Raw genomic sequence first — 23,171 nt, 5'->3', positions numbered from 1 at the left:
GTGCATCTCCAGGGAGGCTCGTGCTGCATTCACACTGGACGCGAAGCGGAATTTCGCCTTGCGTCACTCGCAGGAGTTTGATCCCAGATGTTCATTCTCGTCACTCGCACCACTTCTATTGGAGAAAAGCAAGGCCAGTGGTCTCCACCGAGTTGCCCCCTGCCACCCCATTGATGATTAGCTCCTAACTCAGTTGCCGCCGCCACCCCCACCCTGGCCAGTGGCCGATTGTCATACACTGTACTTTAGTTTGGATGTGGGGGCGGTGGTCGTTCCCGTGCTCCTCCCCGTGATGTGATATGGTGTTCATTCACTCATTAGTTCGATTGACACACGATAGGCTTGAATTGCTTGTGCTGGGATTAGTAATAACAACGCAGGTTTATGCTAACATATCAACTCACAGGTTCTTACAGGTGTACAGACACTAAAAAAGAATCCCACTGCACCACTCGTCAGTAGCACTGCTCATTTTCTCACATCCTGTCCTGCCCTTTTCTGTCTCCTCTCTTGTTCTCTTGGTTAATTATCGCAAGCCCTCACCGAGTGTGTCCCCCTCAACGAAGGCAGAACTACTTTTACGGAGTTAAAGACCACTCTCGCTGAGGAGCTACGAAACTGCGCTCTGCTCCGGGCGCCGACAACAACTCTGACTCCCACTCCGGCATCGCGCCCGCAGTGGAGGCGCCACAAATGGCGAAGGAGGAAGCAGAAGCTCGGGAAGTGTGGAGGCATCCGAGCGAGGCTGGGGGCTAAACACGCAAGCTGGCAATTCCCGCCGTCCTGTTAGCCAACGTATGCTCACTGGACAACAAGCTGGATTACATTCGACTACTCCGCTCTCCCCGTAAAACTGTGAGAGAGTGCTGTGTTTTTGTGTTTGCGGAAACATGGCTTCACAGCAGCGTTACAGATGGTGCCATTCACCTCGACCGGCTAGCATGCTAGCGAACGGACAGAGCTCTTGTCGAGGGAGGTAAGACCCGCGGCGACGGGCTGAGTCTTTGTATCAACGATGACTGGTGCCGGGACGCTGTCTTGGTCAGTCAGCACTGTTCACCACCGCTGGAGTTTATGGTTCTGAAGTGCCGGCCATTTTATTTGCCCTCACATACCTTGACTCTTAGGACTCATGTGTCAGAACGCTGTTCATAGACTTCAGCTCAGCATTCAATACCAACATCCCCCAACAACTGATTCACAAACTGGAACAGCTGGGGCTCAACACGTCAATGTGCAACTGGCTGCTGGACTTTCTGACAGGGAGACCGCAGGCAGTACGGGTTGGCAGCAACACATTCAGCACCATCACCCTGGACGCGACGGCTCCTCAAGGATGTGTGTTGAGACCCCTCCTCTTTACCCTGCTGACCTATGACTGCACACCCATACACAGCCCCAGCCTCTTCATCGCGTTTTGCGGAGGGCACAACTGTGGTGGGTCTCATCAGCAACGGGGACGAGGCAGACCACAGGAGTGAGGTGAGCCACCTGGCCGGGTGGTGCACGGACAACAATCTCTCCCTGAATGTGGAGAAAACCAGGGAGCTTGTTGTGGACTTCAGGAGATTGCACTCCCAGCGTGCTCCCTTGAACATCAGCGGTGCAGCGGTGGAGAGGGTGCGCAGCACCAAGTTCCTGGGAGTGCATGTCCCTGCAGGACATTTACAGCCCCCGCATCACCCATTCGCACTAACACCGCCCCATAGCATCACAGATGCTGGCTTTTGAACTTTGCGCCCATAACACTCCGGATGGTTCTTGGTCCTCTTTGGCCCGGAGGAGACGACGTCCACAATTTCCAAAAACAATTTGAAATGTGGACTCGTCGTACCACAGAACACATCGGTCCATCTTAGATGAGCTCGGTCGGGCCCAGAGAAGCCGGCGGCGTTTCTGGGTGTTGTTGATGAACGGCTTTTGCTTTGCATAGTAGAGTTTCAAGTTGCACTTACGGATGTAGCGCCGAACTGTATTGACTGACATTGGGTTTCTGAAGTGTTCCTGAGCCCATGCGGTGATATCCTTTGCACATTGATGTCGGTTTTTGATGCAGTGCCTTTTATGTTTAACACAAGGTCCCAACTTCATTGGAATTGGGGTTGCACATTATATTGTCCGGAAGAGCAGGTGGTTGTAGGGGTTCTCGCTTGGTTGAGGGCTGTGTGGACCACTTATGGGGTTAGTGGAGTGCTTCCTTTTGTCGGCATGCTGGAAAATAAATGATCACAAGTGAGCACATTTGACTTTGATCAAGAGTTAATCTCATGCCACAAAAAGTAATGTAAAAACGAAGTTGTCTTTTTTGTGTGTGCACTTTTCTGTTTGGGGTTTGTTGAAGTTGAATCCAAAGTCTTTCCAGATTTGTTCACAGCTGAGGTTCGTCTTATGTGCATTGGAGGGGAACGAGGAATGAAAATTAATGGCGAGTGACAGCTGACAGATTGCTGATACTTTCAGCTCACCCCGAGGTGGGACTAGAAATAAACAGCCTCTTTAAGCAAGGGAGGCAAAGAACACATCTGTGTATATGTGTGGGCGGGCTGCAAGAAAAGTGAAGAAATGAAGACGATACAAACGCCCCACAAGACATATGCGAACCACTACGTGGCACCCTGTATAAATCCCCATTGCTACACGACACGCACCCACCATTTTTGCGCAGAATGCAGGATGTGTGTGTGTGTGTGTGTGTGTGCGCGCGTGTCAGGCAAGGCCCTACGGCATAGGATCTGCTGTTGCTAAAAAGTGTCAGCTGCTGCCAGCAACAGACTGACAGAACTAATATGACCTGTGGAAAGGCAACATATGACGCACAAGAAACATTTCATATCCTGTCATTAAAAATCGACCTGCAGTGATGAAGATGAAGTGGGGCCGCCGTGAGACTCGGGAGATAAAGCAGAGTATCGACTGATCTCTTTCTGTTGGTAATGAAATCCCAATATCCTCCTGGTGGTGTATCTGTATATCTTTAAGAAGGACCCTGAATCTTCAAGTGAACGCCAGAGCCCTGGATGACGTCCGGCATCCATATTAGTGGTGTGTGTGTGTAATGTCAGGGTTATAATCATTTTGGATTTTCCATTCTAGTTTGTTTTTATTTCACTTTGACTTTGACAAACATGCAGGACATGGGTCGTGAAGCTGCCTGTACAACTGAAGTGATTGTGTCAATTCTAAAAGCCGATAGGACGAGAGTGCGAGTGAGGGGATACGCAAGCAATTTGCATATTCATGAGTTATTTGTCGCAATAAATGAGTGGCCCCACACCCGGGGGGAAAAAGTCCCAGGGGTGTGTGCCTGCGGACACATGCAAGTGAATTGACACTGTTTCGCATATACAATGACTGACAGAAGTGTCCTGTAATTGATTGCTGTGCCTGCACCGCAGTGGTTTAGGACCCCACCCAATAAATCGAGAGGCGGGATCAGGCCCAGGAGTCCACCCGAGAGCAGCCCGGCGGACGGGACACGTCCCAAACCGAGGGACCACCGAGGCGCCACGGCAACCGGCCACCGCAAACTTTTATTTCTTTATTTAAGATTTTATTTTCCTTCGCGGAAGAAGCCTCACTATTTGCTTGACAAACTCTGGCAGCTCAAGGGTGCACTGGAGTGTTGGTATTCTTTTTTTTAATTGCTGCTTTTAGTTTATTGTATTGAAGAAAGCTTCCGGCTGTCATTTGGAATTCTTGGAACAATTCATCACGTGTCCTAAAAACACTGTTAAATAGTGGTTGTTGGTGGTCAATTCCACGTTGTTCCCAATTATGACAGATTGGGGAGAGCATACTGGGAGCTAATTGAAGTCTTGTAGATTCTAAACTTTTCCGCCAAGACCTTAAGGTGGATGCAATTATTGGGTTCCAGCGTTTAAAGTTGGGAGCATTGAGGCCTCCCTCCTGTTTTATCCCTCCTGGATAAACTAATTCTATTTGTCTTATTTTTTGAATCCACATTTGTTACAGCAGAATCTAACGTTTGGAACGATTTCAACGGAATCATTGAAAATGCATAATTTATTTGAGGTAAGGGCTTCATTTTTATTGTGCCTATTCTTCCCAGTCGTGATATAGGCAAGTTTGTCCAGCGTTTTAAATCAGCTGGGGATTTTTTTTCCCCCCCCAGAAGTGGTGTATAATTTAGATTGGTTAGCTCTGTGAGTTTTGGTCACATATTAATACCTAAATACTTAATGTTTCCTATAGGAATGGGGCAATCTGGGATTTGATCTGCAGGATTCCATGAGTTTGCTGTGATTGGGAGTATTGTTGATTTTGTCCAGTGGATAGAGTCATCTGATATTTGTGGAAAAGGTTTTAATGAGATTGAAGATTGCCTGAAGAGAAGAAAAAAATATCATCAGCGTACAGATTGATTTTGTGTTATGTCACTCGCGAGCAAATACCTTTTTAATATTAGCATTCTGACGAATAGCAGTAGCAAGAGGTTCGGCGGGTATTGCAAATAGCATCGGTGAGAGTGGACAAAACTTTGTGAAGTAATATACTTTGTGTAATAATATACTGTGTCATATACTGCCCTGCAGTTCCATTATTGGAGCCGGGAGGGCATTTTTGCGTGAGCGTGAGGTGGCCAAAGGGTGCCTTCTTTGTTGAGCTGGGTGATCAAATACTCTGCGGAGTTTGGCGGAAAAAGAATCGAATGAATGAAGTACCAGAGAGGAGTTTTGCCAGAAGAACGTGGACCACTTTGCTGTTTTGCCCCAGAGGAGGTCAGTGACATACGCTACCTTGGATCGTCCGGTGGGATAACCGTATGGTTGGCGAATGAATACGAGTGAGCGATTAAGTAGGGACTGGCTACATGCACCTCGGGCGCGGGGACATGAGGTTCTTTGTACGGGAAGCGGGGTGGCTCGGAAGCTGTGGGCTCGGGAGGAGTACTTGAATGGATTGCATCTGTTGGGAAAGGAGGGAGACCTGTTGCGAAAGGGAGTGGAGCATTTAGGTGATTTCATGCAGTATTTTGTCCTGTCGTCCAATGTGGGCGCCTTGGAGGGTTAGCGCGTTCTTCAGTGCCTCCGGAGTTGCTGCGTCCGCAGTGGCCCAAGTATTCTGTCACGTGTGGGGAATAGCTGGACCCAAGAGCAGGCGGAGGCAGATGTAAAATGACTACGGACACTGTCACATCCTATATCAGTTTCTGTGAAGAGGTGTGTGCACCAACAAAGTCGTTTCGCACTTTCAATAACAACAAACCGTGGTTCACTGCCAAACCTAAGCAACTTCGCCAGGCTTAAAGAGTGTCACTATTTGGGGTTAGGGTCCTCCATCAGGAACAATAAAAGGCTTGTGTCTGTCCTGTTTGGGAACAGTCCATGTTCATTTCAACAGCACGTCGGCATCAGCCCTTTGTTCATCGCATGAGGTTACTGAAAACAAGTTAGAGTTGGTTCGTTTTCATTCAACGTGTGAAAGTTATCGGCGTGATTTATAGTTAATTTTCCAGCAATGCTCCTTCATCCCCAAAGTGGCCGCTCGTGTCCTGTTGATTACCATCACACACATTCAATCATGTGCTTGAACTGCCATGATTCTTGCTAAAATCTGTAAAAAAAAAAAAACGAAAATTGTCATATGGAATAAATATTTCCAACCATGTTTTGGTTACCAAACCTCTTTTTTTTTTTACAATACAGTAACTTAAACAGGACACAAAACGTGTTACTTGGAACATCGTGTCACACATCTTTTTTGTGGGAGTGTGGCCAAGAACATCGGTTGGAAGCGTGCCAATGGAAAGATGGCATTCAAACAGATGGCAGTGATGGCAATACACTTGACATGTTTAGGGATTCTGTGCTCAATCCATAAACATGTCATTACTATCAATTTGGGGGGAAACGTCACGCTTTCTTAAAGTGCTTTACATAGCTTATGGAGCATAGGCAGATTTTAAAATAGGTTGGGGGGAATCACAAGGTAGGGGTGTAACAGAACCGATTATAATGGGAAAACCATTTTTATTGACATGATGAGCGCTTGTTCTAAACGGTCAAAAGGTTAAAATTGGGTTTGTTGCTGAGTTTCATACTTTTTTTTTTTGTCCTGTTCGGCTGTTAGGTCAAGCAGAATGGGAAAATCTGTATCATTTTTATGCCGGAGCAGTTTTATTGTGTCTCAGTGGAGTTTTTAAGCTTCCGCTGTGGTTTGTTAGTGTTCTAATTGAGGTTTATTGAGAGTCAGAGTTGATCATTCGAACAGAACAAAGCTTCTCGAGGGGAGAGAGAAACAAAGACAAAAGGCAAAGCACTAATTGTAAACAGGATGAGAGAAGCAAGTCATTACATTATCTACAACAATGAAACATTAAATATGAGTAGCGCCGCGGACGGGACACGTACCACACCGAGGGACCAAGGGCGGTCCGCCGGCCCCACCGAGGCGCCCCGACAACTATCCACCCAGTGGGGGCCGCAGGGACCCAATGCCAGCCCCGCCCCACCCACTGCCCCACGCGCCCTGCCTCCCCAACCCTCAGGAGAGCCAGACGCCCCCCCCAACCCGCAGGGCCGCGATGCGGCTAGTCCCCGCCCAGCCCGAGGGCAGGAGAGTGTCCCTTGTTTGTTGGAACGATAAGGGGTGGGAACCCAAGAAGCAGCCGCGGGCTATAAAAGGGAAGCCCCAAAACCAAGCGGTCATCCAGCCCCGGGGGCCCCGGCCTCAGGAGCACCGGCATGCAACTAAGTGAGAACCCACCTCCCCCCCCCCTGTTACTATGACCGCCAGGTCCCCGACTGGCACTGCTTCCTAACAGCCAAATCCTTCCCACCCACGACCCACCGCCACCCAGAGATGGGTGTATGTGGTGCATTAAAACATGGGGAGTGTGTGTGATACATTTAAAATCCAGGGGGGCAGGCAGGGCGGAGGGGCAGGGCGCACGCACTGGGAACATGCTGACACCCGGTCCGACACACACACCCTCCCGATCCCATACCGGTCTCCCAGGAACCCTTTGATATGTGTATGTGCCCAGATGTGACCCCACCAGCAGCCAGAGCGGGGGACCCAGGTGGGCACCAGCTGGCACCACTCCAACACCCACGGAACATGGGCGAGTCACCATTACACCACCATATTCCCTAGGAGGTCGCCCCAGTGACCCCCCCTGAATTTCATCTCAAATTTTACATGTAGTCTCCGGACTAAATATCCACTGAGACTTTACATTGCTTGAATTAATTTGCTGTGAATGTTTTTGTATAGGCGCTGTACTCAAATGTCATGTCGAAAAGCAAGCAACAGACATGGACGTTAACAAACATGTCATCAGGTGGTTCAACCTGGCGTCCGACCGAGGGTGGAGGACTTGAAATGCTTGGGGTCAACAGTCCAGAGCGATGTTGAGTGTGGCAAGGAAGTGAAGAAACGGGTCCAAGCAGGTTGGAACGGGTGGAGGAAGGTGTCAGGTGTGTTATGTGACAGAAGAGTCTCTGCGAGGATGAAGGGCAAAGTTCAGAAGACAGTGGTGATGGACGGATTAGAGACAGTGGCAGGAAGCAGAGCTGGAGGTGGCGGAAATGAAGATGTGGAGGTTGGGTTGGAAATTCCTCATTTGTAGAGTAATTAAGGACGCAATCTTGTCTATGGTTTTTTTTTTAGTTTTTTTAATTATGAAGAGGTCTTTACGATATCAAAAAGATATACCCCCCGTCCGAGTAGACGCCTGGGGCCAACCCGGTGTTGATGTGAACAGCAGAGAACCATAGCAACGGCCTGAAAAGCATCAACCATACCGTACCATCATCTCAACCAACGGTCTGTATTCACCTCACAGCGAGCCTTGGAGGGTCAATAAAGATGTCCTTGATGCAGATTTGATTGTCCTGAAAGAGTCACTGTCTGCTTATCTGCCACTCAGAGATAGGCCGCAATAATTCACTTACTTTTGCGATAATTCAGATAAAATCTCTTCTGGGAGCACAACAACAACTACATAAACAGGCAGAAAGAAAAACACTGTATCTGTGTACAAAAAAATCTATTTGAAAACAAAAACCATTCCATTTCACATTTCACATTTGTTTCTTCCCATTCATCATTCTTTCAAAGTGTAAGCACTTTTCCAAATGTCCACTCTATTTTCAGGTTAAACTGTTTCCTTTCTTTTCTGCGACTGCTCCTGCCACTTTATTCCTTGTCTCGCAAAACACTGCAAATTCCGTCTCTACGGTGTTCTATCACAAAACAAAATATTAATAATATGATTTATTAAGCAGAACAACAATCAACCTTAAGAAAAATAGGGGGTATAATTTAATATTCACGAAGCTATAAAAATTCAACTATGCAAACGTCTTCAATCGACACTATTGCACAGATACCTTATCAGAGCGTAAATTATACTAACATACTATTAATTCTTTTAATTAATTAATTCTTTTACATCTATGGGGAAAAATTGATTAATGGTAAAATATAGTCTGCCTATAGTCTTGTTTCCAGACATCAGGAACTGTGTAGTTTTTCTAAAGAGGGTAAAAGGATGTTGTTCTCTCTGAGGACCCTCAGTAAATTCAATCTGAGAGTCAGAATGTGCTGGACCTTATATCAGCTGTGTTAATAATGCGGGCAGGTCTTCCGTAATGTTGATCTTCCAAGAAACAGAAGATCGTGACCAGGGCTGAACTGGGACAAAAATTCGCCGCTGGCATCTTTGGATTCGACTGGCCCCTCATAATTAGTGGAACGCAACCGACTAGTAATCTACTCTGGGTACATGTTCAGGCCTAAGACCTAAGATTTTACTATTATCCCAAATCTGAGTCTAATTATTGTGGTGTATATATATATATATATATATATATATATATATATATATAGATATCCATCCATTTTCTTTACCGCTTATCCCCACGAGGGTTGCCGGCGTGCTGGAGCCTATCCCAGCTATCTTTGGGCGGGAGGCGGGGTACTGCCTGAATTGGTCGCCAGCCTATCGCGGGGCACATAGAAACAAACAACCATTTACATTCACATTCACACCTACGGGCAATATAGAGTCTTCAATTAACCTACCTACCTAAGTATATTTTCCTCCGCTTATCCGAGGTCGGGTGGCGGGGGCAGCAGCCTCAGCCGGGAAGCCCACTTCCCGACGCAGAGAGGGCACTCCACCCTTTTCCGACTGAGGACCATGGTCTCAGATTCGGAGGTGCTGATTCTCATTCCAGCCGCTTAACACTCAACAGCCAACAGAACCACCTCATCTGCAAAAAGCAGAGATGCAAAACTGAGGTCACCCTATATGACTCAGCTGCGCCTAGAAATTCTGTCCATAAAAGTTATGGAATCGGTGACAAAGGGCAGCCTTGGCGGCGTCCAACCCTCACCGGAAACGAGTCCGACTTACTGCCGGCAATGCGGACCAAATGCTGACACTGTGGTCGTACAGGGACCGAACAGCCAGGATCAGGGGGGTCGGCACCCCATACTCCCGAAGCATCCCCCACAGAACTCCCAGAGGGACATCTCTGGGACACGAACACCTTCTCCAAGTCCACAAAACACATGTAGACTGGTTGGGCGAACTCCCATGCACCCTCGAGGACCCTGCCGAGGGTGTAAAGCTGGTCCGCTGTTCCATGGCCAGCTTTAGACCTTACCAGGAAGGCTGAGGAGTGTGATCCCCGTGTAGTTTATAAAAAGGGGGACCACCACCCCAGTCTGCCAATCCAGAGGCACTGTCCCCGGTGTCCATATGATGTTGCAGAGGCGTGTCAACCAGGACAGCCCTGGTTGACATCCAGAGCCTTTAGGAACTCCGGGCGAATCTCATCCACCCCTGTGGCCTTGTCACAGAGGAGCTTTTTAACCACCTCGGTGACCTCAACCCCAGAGATAGGAGAGCTCGCCTCAGAGACCGCAGACTCTGCTTCCTCATGGGAAAGCGTGTCGGTGGAATTGAGGATGTCTTCGAAGTACTCTCCCCACCAACTCACAACGTCCCGAGTCGAGCTCAGCAGTGCCCCAAGTACTCTGGGATAGGCTCCGGCGCCCTGCGACCCTACCCAGGATAAGTGGTGTTGAAAATGGATGGATGTATATGTATATTTTTATTTCTCTCTCTCAACTGCTACCACACCACCCTGTCTTGGTCTTCTTAAAATTAAAGCAGTTTATTGAAAACTTCATTTAAAAAAAAAAAAATGATTAAAAGCTACGATAGTTGGAACTGCCTGGAAAAATTGTGCAACATCCTAAACCATTAAAATACTATAGCCACCATTCGTTTGGGAAACCCATGGGTCAGAATATAACTGTTAACCAATACACAGAGGGAGCCTCCTCCCTTTCACAGGGATAGGCCTCGGGCCAACGAGTATACGGATCCACGATTACTGACAAATAGCGTTGGCCACGTACACATTGATGCATGTCTGTAATATCCAATAAAATTTCCTCTCCCTGGTGTCTCGGCAACGGAACGGTCCGCTAGAGTGGTTTCATTGTTGGACAAATATTAAATAGCTGCCACACCTCGCAATTCTTCACCAAACTGTCAATTGCATCCTGGAAGTGAGGTTGGCACCAATGAATAAGTGCTCGTGTCATTTGTGCCTTACCCACATGCGGCGCTCCATGAGCTTCCTCCACCAGGACCCGGAGCCGAACTGCCAAGGGAACAGGACGACCGTCAGAATGGTGTCACACCTGTGGCAACTGGGAAAGCCTTATTGACCTTCCAAATAGTTTTCTCTTTTGGAGATGCATGTCTTTGCTCGTCCAGCAATATCTCTAATGTCACCTTTGGAAAGTTTCCTTGTTCCACCAAGCCATCGCTCCTGCTATGTCCCTTGCACTTATAATAGCTACCTTGTGGGGCTCCATTAAAGCCTCCCAAAGCCAAATTACCTCATGCTGATGCTTTATCGGTGTTTCCGTGGCTGTCATAAAACCTACTCTTAACCGTTGTGCCAGTTCTATGTGCACTACGCCACAAATATATGCTGAGCCTGTATAAATGTTCACAATTGTTCCTTCTGCCAACTCCAAAACACTTACCACCGCTCTCATTTCTGCCAGTTCCGCCGATTGCTTCCCTTCCATCTACTCTGTGTCCTTCACCTTGACTTGATCACTGTCAATTGGCGAAGTGTGAGGGTGTCGGCTCGTAAGCCACGGAGACCAGAGTTGACAGAGGGTGGGCAAACCGCGAGAGGAGGGAGACGCAGGGTTCCGAGCCGCCCAAGCGACGTCAGCATATTGATCTCGATCTGCCGTGGGGGCAGTAAAATGTTGATGATGTCATGCGATATGATTGGCCGGAAGTCGGCAGGATGACGTAGAATACCGTGGTTGGTCCATTACACGGGATCGGGGTGAGCGTACTTAGACTTGATTGAGGTAATTCCGATCAGCTGTTGTGGACCTGAACGATCCCAGTTTTTGAGTTAAGGAGAGCTCAAGTCTGAACTCAGGTTTGGATGAAGAGCATTTTGAACCCGCTTGCTGCAAGACCCCCCCCCCCCCCCCCCCAAAAAACACATACACATCATTTGCGGAGCCAAACCATAGGAGATTCTGTAATACCTCATGTTATTATCGTTTTTGTTACAGTCATCAATTTACATGAGCTGTAGATTTCTTGTCATTGTATTCGATAATTCGGAGAAACTGCGCAGTACGTCATGCAAAACGCACACCTATAACACTCAAACAAGATATTCCAGAAAACCCACAAGTGTTCTACTCAAGAAAATGTAAACAGGCATATGGTGTCACCCAGAGCAGTATTGAACTTTTTTTGAATTTTTTTTTTTTTTATGATGATTTCGAGTTCAAAGTCCCGATGGCTCAGGAAATGAAACTCTTGTTTGTTCTACTTTTTATAATCGTTTACGACCAGCGATGGAAATAATCACGAGGCAAGCCTTGTTTCTTCAATTTTTTCGTTCATTTCGCCGCCTGTGCCTTCAATGCAGGTTGGCCGTGTCAGCATGCGCCCTGCGACTGGCTGGCGACCAGTTCGAGATGCCGTCCGCCTTTCGCCGGACGTCGGCCCGGGCTGGGCTCCAGCGCGCCCCGCGACCCTGAACGGGATAAATGGCATTGAGAACGGAGGGATTGGGTGTATATGGGTCTTTTTCATATGACTTGATCAATAACGGTACTGATTTTCCGTTTTGAAAACCAATTCATTTGACTCACGAGTATTTGAATTATTGGCCGTTATTATCTATCAAAAGGTCACAATTGTTTCTGGGGAAAAGGAAATCTTCTAAAGTAACATTTTTCAAAAATGTCTTGACCGTTCCGTGTTTGAAATGTATTTTCATGACTTGCAGCATGTTTTCTGAAAAGGCTAATTCTATTTTTTGGATATCGAGTCATTTTTTTCCTATTGCTTAATATGCGTCTTCAGAGTTCCTTTTTTTAGAAATGTTTTTCTTTTTGTCAAACGGTCCTTCTTTGGCATTCAAATTGTGAATGCCATCGGAGGGAACTTTTGCAATACACTCGAGGGATCTGTGAGGTGAAGTGCCAGGATGAGGCGGCCATTTTGCAGACAGCAATATAAATGGTGTTATTTCTGAGCTATGAAGTGAGAGTCAGTCATTTTTACTGTCCCTCAGTGGGGAAATTTGCTTTGCGGAGCAGGGTGACATCGACAACAATCATACCAACAGACATGTAAATACAAACCGTTAAAAACATATCAACAGTAACCACCAATAAAATGGGTAGAATAGGAAAGGAATACGTTTTTCAAACAGTGCATCTCGCCCAGAGTCAGCTGGGATAGGCTCCAGCGCGCACGCGACCCTCGTGCGGACGAGCGGTTTCGAAAACGGATGGACGTGCGGTCAGGGGAGGCAAGCGAGGCTGAGCCTCACCGCCCCCCTGGTGGTCTCTCCTTTCCACTGCATGTGAATAATAAATAAAACCTTATGATTCCATTAAATTGCTCCGTTTGAGTTCTATGGTCCGTGCTTTACATCGATTGTCTTTTTCAATCCAATAAGTTCAATGATTTCCTCGCTAAAACAGCTGAATTTTCATATTTCCTGTTCAAAGGCATAGGAAGCGCAGCTCCGAGTCACGTCGAGTCACCGCTCCTTCCTGGAGAACAGTGATTAATGCTGTCATCGCCCAACTTCAGAAGACGCCCGTCTTTGTGACGGGTGCTCTAAGTCATTACTTTAATGAATGAAACAAAGGAATTTGCGGAAGTGTCGGGACTATTGCCTGTCTTTGCCGTTGTTACGATTGTATAAAGAGTGTACGTAATAGGTTTAAGGGCTAGTTAGGATCATTTACGAACTTGTATCTGCAGAGTTTGAAGGGCAACGTGTTCATTGTGAAGCTGTTTACGTCTTTACCGTTAGGCGCTTCTGTATTTACCATGACAAAAAGGAATGCATGGGAGACGTGGACGCATGTACAACCAAGGTGGCATAAAAAAACAATTGCAAAATGAGATTTGAAAATGTGCATGGGTTGCGCATGATTCAAATGAGTTTTAACATATTACGAGGAAAAGAGGGGACAATTACGTCCGTTTGCCACATATTAATCACGTGCAACCCGGGAATTAAGTGCTAGTTATTTCAGTTATTCTCTATTAAATGTATTTTTTGTTGACATTATTGTTTTTGTCTGGAACAGAATTATTGGATGTACATTATTTCCGATAGGAAACATTGTTTTTTGTTTGGATGGGATTCGATTTTTAGTCCGACTTTGTGGCACGGATTCATGACGAAAACCGAGGTGCCGCCGTACCTCATTCTGGACAGCCTGGTGAAGAACTAACAAAAAGGGAGGAGGGAAAGAGACGTCAAATAATAACCGCAGCCATTTGCGGCCAGTCGACATGGCTCGCACATGAGCACACTCATCAGAAGAGTCGCGATGAGCGCAGGCAAGAAAAGGGTGATGCTTGGCTTGCCGTCGGCATTCGCTAATTGAATTGCGCACGCAAAAGCGTGCTGACTTGCACCACCGAGGTGCAAGAGAGCGGATTTTCTCCGTCGCCTTTTCTCGGGCTGCTTCTTCCTTTGCGCCGGATGAACGAATTTAAGGGGCCGCGCGGTTTTGTTGACGGGACGCACATCAGCGCTGCCGGAGCAGCAGAGAGCGCGACCAATTCCGGCGTCCCAAAAAGTCCGTGGGTTCCATCAAACACAAACATCATGCTTTTCTTCGGGACTGCCCTTGTTCTTTTCTCCTCAGGTAGGTTCAACGATTCGACTTATGTTGAACCACATGCATTTGCAACGTATCTCATGAAAAAGCGGACTTTTAGTTCATTTGAGCCGCAAAATGTGGATACTAGATTTACTGGCTTTCATGGTTGTGGGCATTAATTCAGTATTAATTGTTACTGTTAAACTCCTCGGCTCGTGTCACTTACTACTGTCAAAGCAGAATTATTTTGATCAAAGTAAATGAATTATTATTTTTTATTTTTTTTTAATTATTATCAATATAATCTCCCTAGCCATGGAGCGAAACTTTCGACACTCTGGAATCTGGAATTATAAGGAAGACACTACTAGAGTGCAATTGAAAAAAAAAAAAAAATCGAATAATGTTTGTTGATTCCAATTACATTTAAATCATGTGCAACCGATGTGCATGTTCGAATTAGCATTTCTTTCGAAATAAACTGTAATTAAAGGTTTACTTGATAAGAATAATGAAATGGTACAGTATGTACTTAAATAGGAATCTTGCATTAGACTTACTTAATAAAATCACATGGAAAAACATAATTGAAGCACTTAAAGTCAATATCTTTTTTTTAACAGAATCCAGCAATTTATATATCTAATTAAGACACGAAATATTCCTTGACATTTATAGCTTATTATACCTATGATTTATAGCTCTCCCAAAATTAAAAGCAACACAAGCTATAAGAATGGAATTATTGCCCATATAAAACAATATTCACCCTAAGTCTCAATATACAGTACGTCTGCATGTCAATAAAATATGAATGAACATTATGAGTTGGATGAGAATTTCCCCACAAATATAATATACTTTTAGGGGTTTTTATCTTTTTGGTTCATTTAGTTGGATGAAGGTGCTGATCCAAAACTTACTCGGCACATAACGTTGCCAGTATGTGATTTCTCACTGAATAATACATCTTCATTATAACATGATTTATTTTATACTGCATATGCAAGAAGAGTTGGTGGGTGGGGAAACCAAAATCCAAACAACACGAGCAAGATTCAGGTCCATTGATAGCATCGCACAAAGCACCGCATTAAAATTTAAGCAGTTATACAAGAAATGTCCTTAATGACTGCTGAGTTGATACATTTGAAGATTGATTGGTAATAGCGGTGGAGACGACCAGAGTGCTGTCAAAGCAGTTTATAAATTGAGAGACAACTGACAAGATGACTTAGCATTTCGATGAAAATTGAACGACAAGTGGTCCAAAACAACTTTCCTATCACCATCAATTAGAAGACTGCGAGAATTCAAATGACAAATGGTTCTGCTTTCTGGCCGTTGGAGAGGTTTGTTTGTGTCTCTTAAGACGTTTTGAGAGCGATTGGCCAATATTGTCAGAAATTGGCTCTGGCTCACCTGTGACTGAAAAGTGTATCTGCTTTTGATAGTCTCACAGAAAATGCAAATAGTTCTATGAAGTGTTTGGACAAAAATCACTCGAACTCACTGGGTGAATTTTCTTCATGATCTCCAATGATACACTGGGGAACACAATTTTCTGTTGAGTTAGGTCGCACAGGTGTTTAGAACAACTTTTTGGGTGCAGAATCCAAAACGGGTCTCAGTTTTTCTATATCATGTCAAGTTTTTGAACAAAGTTGAACAAACAATAGATACCCTCTTCTTTTCCTTTGGGCTTGTCCCTTTAGGGGTCGCCACAGCGCGTCATCCTTTTCCGCGTCAGCCTATCTCCTGCATCCTCCTCTCGAACAACAACTGCCCTCATGTCTTCCCTCACGACATCCATCAACCTTCTCTTTGGTCTTCCTCTCGCTCTCTTGCCTGGCAGCTCCATCCTCAGCACCCTTCTTCCAATATACTCACTCTCTCTCCTCTGGACGTGTCCAAACCATCCAAGTCTGCTCTCTCGAACTTTGTCTCCAAAACATCAAACTTTGGCTGTCCCTCCGATGAGCTCATTTCAAAATTTTTTCTTCATTTCCGCCACTTCCAGCTCTGCTTCCTGTTGTCTCTTCAGTGCCACTGTCTCTAATCCGTGCATCACGGCTGACCTCACCACTGTCTAATAATCTTTGCCCTTCATCCTAGCAGAGACTCTTCTGTCACGTAACACACCTGACACCTTCCTCCACCCGTTCCAACCGGCTTGGACCCGTTTCTTCACTTCCTGACCACACCAAGCAATGTTCTGGACGGTAGTATTTCAAGTCCTCCACCCTCGCTATCTCTTCTCCCTGTAGCCTCACTCTTCCCCCACCACCCGTCTCATTCATGCACATATATTCTGTCTTACTTCGGCTAATCTTCATTCCTCTTCTTTCCAGTTCTGCTTTCACTGCAGATCACAATGTCATCTGCAAACATCATGGTCTACGGGGATTCCAGTCTGACCTCATCTGTCAGCCTATCCATCACCACTGCAAAAAGGAAGGGGCTCAGGGCTGATCCCTGATGAAGTCCCACCTCCACCTTAAATTCGTCTGTCACTCCTACAGCGCACCTCACCGCTGTTCTGCTGCCCTCGTACATGTCCTGTATTATTCTCACATACTTCTCGGCCACTCCAGACTTCCGCATGCAGTACCACAGTTCCTCTCTGGGTACTCTGTCATAGGGTTTCTCTAGATCTACAAAGACACAATGTAGCTCCTTCTGACCGTCTCTGTACTTTTCCATCGACATTCTCAAGGCAAATAATGCATCTGTGGTACTCTTTGTAGGCATGAAACCATACTGTTGCTCCCAAATACTCACTTCTGTCCTGAGTCAAGCCTCCACTACTCTTTCCCATAACTTCATTGTGTGGCTCATTACTTTATTCCTCTATAGTTCCCACAGCTCTGCACATCACCCTTGTTCTTAAAAATGGGCACCAGCGCACTTTTCCTCCATTCCTCAGGCATCTACTCAATTCTATTGAACAAGCTGGTCAAAAACTCCACAGCCACCTCTCCTAGATGCTTCCATACCTCCACAGGAATGTCTTCAGGACCAACTGCCTTTCCATTTTTCATCCTCTTTAATGTCTTTCTAACTTCCCCCTTGCTAACCACTTCCTGGTCCACCACACTTGCCTCTTCTACTCTCCCTTCGCTCTCATGTTCCTCATTCATCAACTCCTCGAAGTATTCTTTCCATCTGTCCAGCACACTACTGGCACCAGGCAACATATTTCCATCTCTATCCTCCATCACCCTAACCTGCTGCACATCCTTCCCATCTCTATCCCTCTGTCTGGCCAACCTGTAGCGATCCTTTTCTCCTTCTTCAGTGTCCAACCTGCCATACATGTTATCATATGCCTCTTGTTTGGCCTTTGCCACCTCTACCTTTGCCCTATGTCGCATCTCCATGTATTCCTTTCGCCTCTCCTCGGTCCTCTCATTGTCCCACTTCTTCTTAGCTAAACGTTTTCCTTGTATGATTTCCTGTACTGTGAGGTTCCACCACCAAGTCTCCTTCTCTCCATTTCTCCCAGAAGATACACCAAGTACTCTCCTACCTGCCTCTCTGATCGCCTAGGCTGCAGTGGTCCAGTCTTCTGGAAGCTCCTCCCGTCCACCGAGAGCCTGTCTCACCTCTTCCCAAAAAGCTGCACAACACTCGTCCTGTCTCAGCTTTCGTCACACGGTTCTCTGCTCTGCCTTTGTCTTCCTAATCTTCCTCCCCACCACCAGAGTCATCTTACACACCACCATCCTATGCTGTCTTGCCACACTCTCCCCTACCACTACCTTACAGTTGGTAACCTCCTTCAGATTACATCGCCTGCACAAGATGTAATCCACCTGTGTGCTTCTCCCTCCGCTCTTGTAGGTCACCCTATGTTCCTGGCTCTTCTGGAAAAAAGTGTTCACTACAGCCATTTGCATCCTTTTTGGAAAATCAAGCGCCATCTGTTCCTCCAAGTTCCTTTCCTGGATGCCGTACTTACCCTTCATCACCCCTATTACTTTCACCAACATGTCCATTACAATCTGCACCAATTACGACTCTCTCTCTGCTTGGGATGCTCAGAACTACTTCGTCTAGCTCCTTCCAGAATTTCTCTTTCACCTCTTTCATCCTACCTGTGGGGCATAGCCACTAATCACATTACACACAACACCCTCAAGTTCAAGTTTCAGCCTCATCACTCAATCTGATACTATTTTCACCTCCAAGACATTCTTAGCCAACTCTTCTTTTAAAATAACCCCGACTCCATTTCTCTTCCCATCTACACCGTGGTAAAATAATGGAAACCCGACCCCCGAAACTTCTAGCCTTACTGCCTTTCCACCTGGTCTCCTGGACACACAATATATCAACCTTTCTCCTGATCATCATGTCAACCAACTCCCGAGATTTACCTGTCATAGTCCCAACTTTCAAAGTCCCCACATTCAGTTCTAGGCTCTGTGCTTTCCTCTTCTCTTTCTGCCAAAGAACCCGCTTTCCACCTCTTCCTCTTCTTCGACTTCGTCCCACTGTAGCTGAATTTCCACCGGCGCCCTGCAGGTTGATGGCGCCGGTGGCGGACGTCGTTAACCCGGGCCACGACCGATCCGGTATGGAATTATTTGGATGAACGTTTTAAGTTTTAAGCCGGATGCCCTTCCTGACGCAACCCTCTGCATTCATCCGGGCTTGGGACCGTCCTACGTTTTACACTGGCTTGTGCCCCCGTAGGGCTGCATTAACAAACAATATGTACCTGTGTAAATAAAACACTAAGATGGAATAGTTACAGCCTTTGAAAACTAAAACTAAAAAAAACAGCACAAAACAAAATAGAACTTACAACCTTATGCCCATGGTTACAAAGTTAAGAGAAAAGCGAGCACAAATCCACTTACTTCCTACTATGCGAGCTTTCTGTTTGCAGGTATTGATAGTACTGACCTATTGGGAGCATGTTTTGACATGACGTTGAGCGTTGCGTCATCGCATAGAAATACGTTCTATTCGGGAGTGTTGACGCGGTGACGTCAAATAGCTTCTCCAATGAGTTGGCGGAGTGGTTTCTGAGTGCTATTTTGGTGGACTTGTACTGTAAACGGCGAGAGGAAAATGGAGGAAGGCATGTGCGTGCTCAGACCACGTCTAACTATTGGCACAACTAGTCTCAAGCAATTTTGGTGAATTTCATTGAGGTGCAGGCAGATGGCTACGCAAGCTCAACTGACGTGTGTTGGATCAGACATTTCATTCATAAATATGTGAACAGCGTGCATGGAACCCTCTGAATATTGGGAGAAATCAATTAATTTAATGCATTATTATTATTGTCATCATCATCATTGTTATATTTCTAATATCATTCGGCATTTTGTGCTATTGCTATTGCTATTGTGGTCCATGCTGTTGTTGCCGTCCTTGTATAGTTGTTGTCGTATGATTTTGCAAAGTCACGAGTGTTTATTGTGTGGCATTTGGTTGTACAAATGGTTCAGGCAGTGGCAAGAGTTTTTTTTTTGCCTTTTCAAGTGAAAAAGGAATACGTGACCAGTGGATAGGCAAAGTCAATCGACAGGGGAAGAAGCGTGGTCGGCTATGGGCATTCCAAACTCTGTGCTGATCACTTAGAACCGGTGTGTTTTGAGAAAGACTTAGCAGAAAGCATTGGATACAGAGGTAGAGGCTGAAACCAGCTACGGTGCCAACTATTTTTCCTACGACCATCGGGACCTCAACCGCCAGCAAGAGAACTAACGGTGCAGCAGCGAAGCGGCGCAGACAAGAGGTGAGCATTTCCTTGTATATACCTACGACTCTTTTATGGTTACTATGCACTGGGCAGTAGGAAAAAAAGACCCACGCAGTAGTTTTCAGTACTGACGTCTGTACTTTTGCCTGTATGACAAGCCAACAGACAAGGCAAAGACTTTCTGTGCGGCGTGTTATAAAGCTACTCGAGCGAGGGGCACACAATATATAGGAATACTTCATACTGTGTAAAAGTTTGTGCCGTGTCACTGAAACATTTATGAATATATAATACATATTGTCATGCTCAAAAATATTGGCACTCCCGGGGTGCTATTATTTCTAGCCATGGCTGTATAAAAAGACATACTTTTGACATACCGTCACATCGACCCAGTTGTCGTTGTCGTCACTGTCAGATTAAAAAATGTACGGTTTGACGATGCCAAGTTCAGTTGGGTACTCCTTGTACGTTGAAATCCGCCTCCTCCTCATATTCCAACACGTTGCTCACCATTGCATATAGTGTGTAGTTGCAACATGACTTCTGGTAGCCCTGGATAGAGTAACCACACCCCAGTGTCTTGAGCTTCGGGTATGTTCAGGGAGTGCTCAGTACGCCTAATAAAAACCTTTTATTTTTAGCTAAACTATAGTTGACAACTTGCTGGAAGTTACGTGCATTTTAAATGAGCCCATAACATCTTTGACGTCTGACCTTTAAAGAGAATGAGAGGAGCAGCTCCGATTGGACAGGTTTGAAGTCGGCTATGATGTGGTGGATTACGGCAGTTCACGAAGTTACTAATACAGGGTCTAACCTCGCGGAGTTACACCAAGCGCAGGGGTAGATTTACGGCAGTCACGAAAACAGAGCCCATGGTGTCTTCGCTGTTCTCAGTGGTGTGCAATAATGCAAGATTTGGTATCAATCTGATCCCAATTAAATACAGTATTGCTAATATTGGTTCCTATAACATTTAATAATCAATGCTGATGCTTCAGGAAATACCATCCATCCATTTTCCATACTGCTTATCCTAACAAGGGTCGCGGGCGTGCTGGAGCCTATCCCAGCTGACTCTGGGCAAGAGGCAGGCTACACCCTGAACACCAGCCAAGGAAGGGGAAGGGGATTACACGGGTGATTCGCTAGACCATGGCGGTGCCCTTTCCGATTGTTAACGCCCAGTGCTCCATGTGTCTTAGGTTGAATGCAAAATGCTTAAGAAAGCAAATTCTGAACCCCCAGTCCACCTTGGTCCACGGGTCTTTGTAAAAAAAAAAAATTTAAGTTCAATCTGGGACACTTGCTATTCAGTAGGAATTTGTTGCATAGCCTTTGAAACTGCTTAAAATACTTTGGGAGGGGGGCTCTTTACCGGCAGTGCTTGTAATAAGTAATTGTAATTTAGGTGTGTAATTACATTTTATTACATATACCTTGCTGCTATACCCACTAACATGTGTATGTGTTCACTGTGATGGGTTAAATGCAGAGAACAGATTTTGTGTGCATGCATGCATGTTCATGACAATAAAAGGTGATTCTTCTTCTTCTAAAAAGGGTTTTCGTCGCTTTCCCTAAATTTTATACATACAAAAAGTGACGTGGTTCCCCTTTACTAGATAAAATTGTTTGATTTTAATGATTGAACTTAAAATTACACTAAACTGGTAGCTTCCGGGTTATTCTTTTCTCCTAAATTAATTAAATTTTTATTCAACCAATATACACAAAATGGCCATTAAGCAGATATTCGTCTGGCTACACTCTCTCATCTTAAGTATTCCTTGAAAAACTCACAAAATCCATTAATGTGGGACAAAACCGACAACATGGTCGCTCGATCCTCTTCTTGGGAAAATCGTTAAAGAACTGTTTTTAATCTTAGGACCTTGCATCATAAATAATTTAAATTTATCAGCCTCCTCTGGCACTATACCCGCAGCTTTCAAGACCTCCATTATTCGAGCCTTACTAAAAAAAAAAAAAAAAAAAAAAAAAACAACAACCTCAAAGCTGAGAGTCTTTGCAATTATAGGCCGGTGTCAAATCGCCCATTTATTTTGAAAATTGTTGATTTAATGATTACATGGCCACAAGCAATGTATTGGAACTTTTTCAGTCCGGATTCAGGCTACTCTTCTGAAATGGCCCTTGCAAAAGTGACAAATTATCTTTTCCTTACTTTTCAATACTGTTATCACTCAATCTCAGCGCTATCTTTGATACCGTCAATCATAACATACTACGAGATTGCCTCAAAACGTGTGTCGGTACGACGGACTCAGCAATTTCTTGGTATAGATCTTATCTCTCAGAGAGGATGCACCGTGTAATCCATGGTAATGTGACCTCTAAGTAATGCAATGTCACTTGCGGAGTCCCGCAGGGATTGGTACTTAGCCCTCTTTTGTTCAGTATTTAATAATAAGTAATATCATGTGTAAAAATAAGATTAGCTTTCACTGTTATGTTGACGATGCCAAACGCCCCTTAAATGAATTTTGTAATTCTCACCTTTTGTAATGTGCTGTTTTTTGGTCTTCCCATGTGTCGTATTAAAAGCCTGCAGTTAATACAAAACACTGCACCAAGACACGAGGAAAAGAAAGTTTGATCACATTACTCCAACTTGCTTTGGCTCCTGGTCCACTCGAGAAGCGATTTTAAGATTTTGTGACTGACTCATAAATTATTACATGGCTTAACACCCTCCTATCTCGCTGACGTAGTGAGTGACGTATGTACAGTCCCAAAACCTACGCTTGCGACACGCTGGTCTTTTGGTCTTCAGTCTCTAGAGCATTTTTATTTGATCAACAGCACTCTGGAATTCCCTATTGGAGCTGCTGCCTCAGTAGAAATGTTTAAATCTCAATTTAAGACTTATTTATACACTGTGGTATTTAGTTAAAGTACACGTAGGCCTGTTTTGCTACCACTGCAGCCACTCCTCCCCCTTTCTCCCCTGCTCAGAGATAGGGATAGGTGACGATGACCGAATCTGAGGCTGCTGCTGCGTGGGTTCTGCACCAACCAGTTGGGACAAGGTCTGAGGTGGATCATTTCTCTGGAGTCGTTGCTATGGAGGATTCTGCTCTTACCTACCGGGCCAGGTTCTGAGTCAGAACCGCTTTAGGAATAGGAAGGAATCTACCTGTGGCGCTTCATCTCTTTAAATGGAGTCTTATGCCATCTTAATTAACATTGTACAGCACCATACTACAACCCCAATTCCAATGAAGTTGGGAGGTTGTGTTAAACATACATAAAAACAGAATACAATGAT

General features: G+C 45.4%; 1 protein-coding gene across 4 annotated transcripts in view; it reads left to right on the top strand.

Annotated features, from left to right (window-relative positions):
- The window catches only part of LOC133407332 (GDNF family receptor alpha-4-like), a 46,052-nt gene that overhangs the window by 5,073 nt on the left and 17,808 nt on the right, over positions 1 to 23,171 (top strand). Inside the window, exon 1 of one of the 4 annotated variants that reach the window (XM_061685082.1) lies at positions 13,885 to 14,205. The exons of the other annotated variants lie outside the window; for them this stretch is intronic. Within the exon in view, the coding sequence (XP_061541066.1) occupies positions 14,040 to 14,205 (166 nt within the window). The 5' untranslated portion in view covers positions 13,885 to 14,039. Of the gene's footprint in view, positions 1 to 13,884; positions 14,206 to 23,171 lie in introns of those variants that run through there. 4 annotated transcript variants of the gene reach the window in all.

Source organism: Phycodurus eques, chromosome 9 (genome assembly GCF_024500275.1).
Source record: "Phycodurus eques isolate BA_2022a chromosome 9, UOR_Pequ_1.1, whole genome shotgun sequence".
In the NCBI taxonomy this organism is placed as follows: Eukaryota; Metazoa; Chordata; class Actinopteri; order Syngnathiformes; family Syngnathidae; genus Phycodurus; species Phycodurus eques.
The sequence above is the reverse complement of the archived record's forward strand: the minus strand, read 5'-3'. Positions and strand labels throughout refer to the sequence as shown.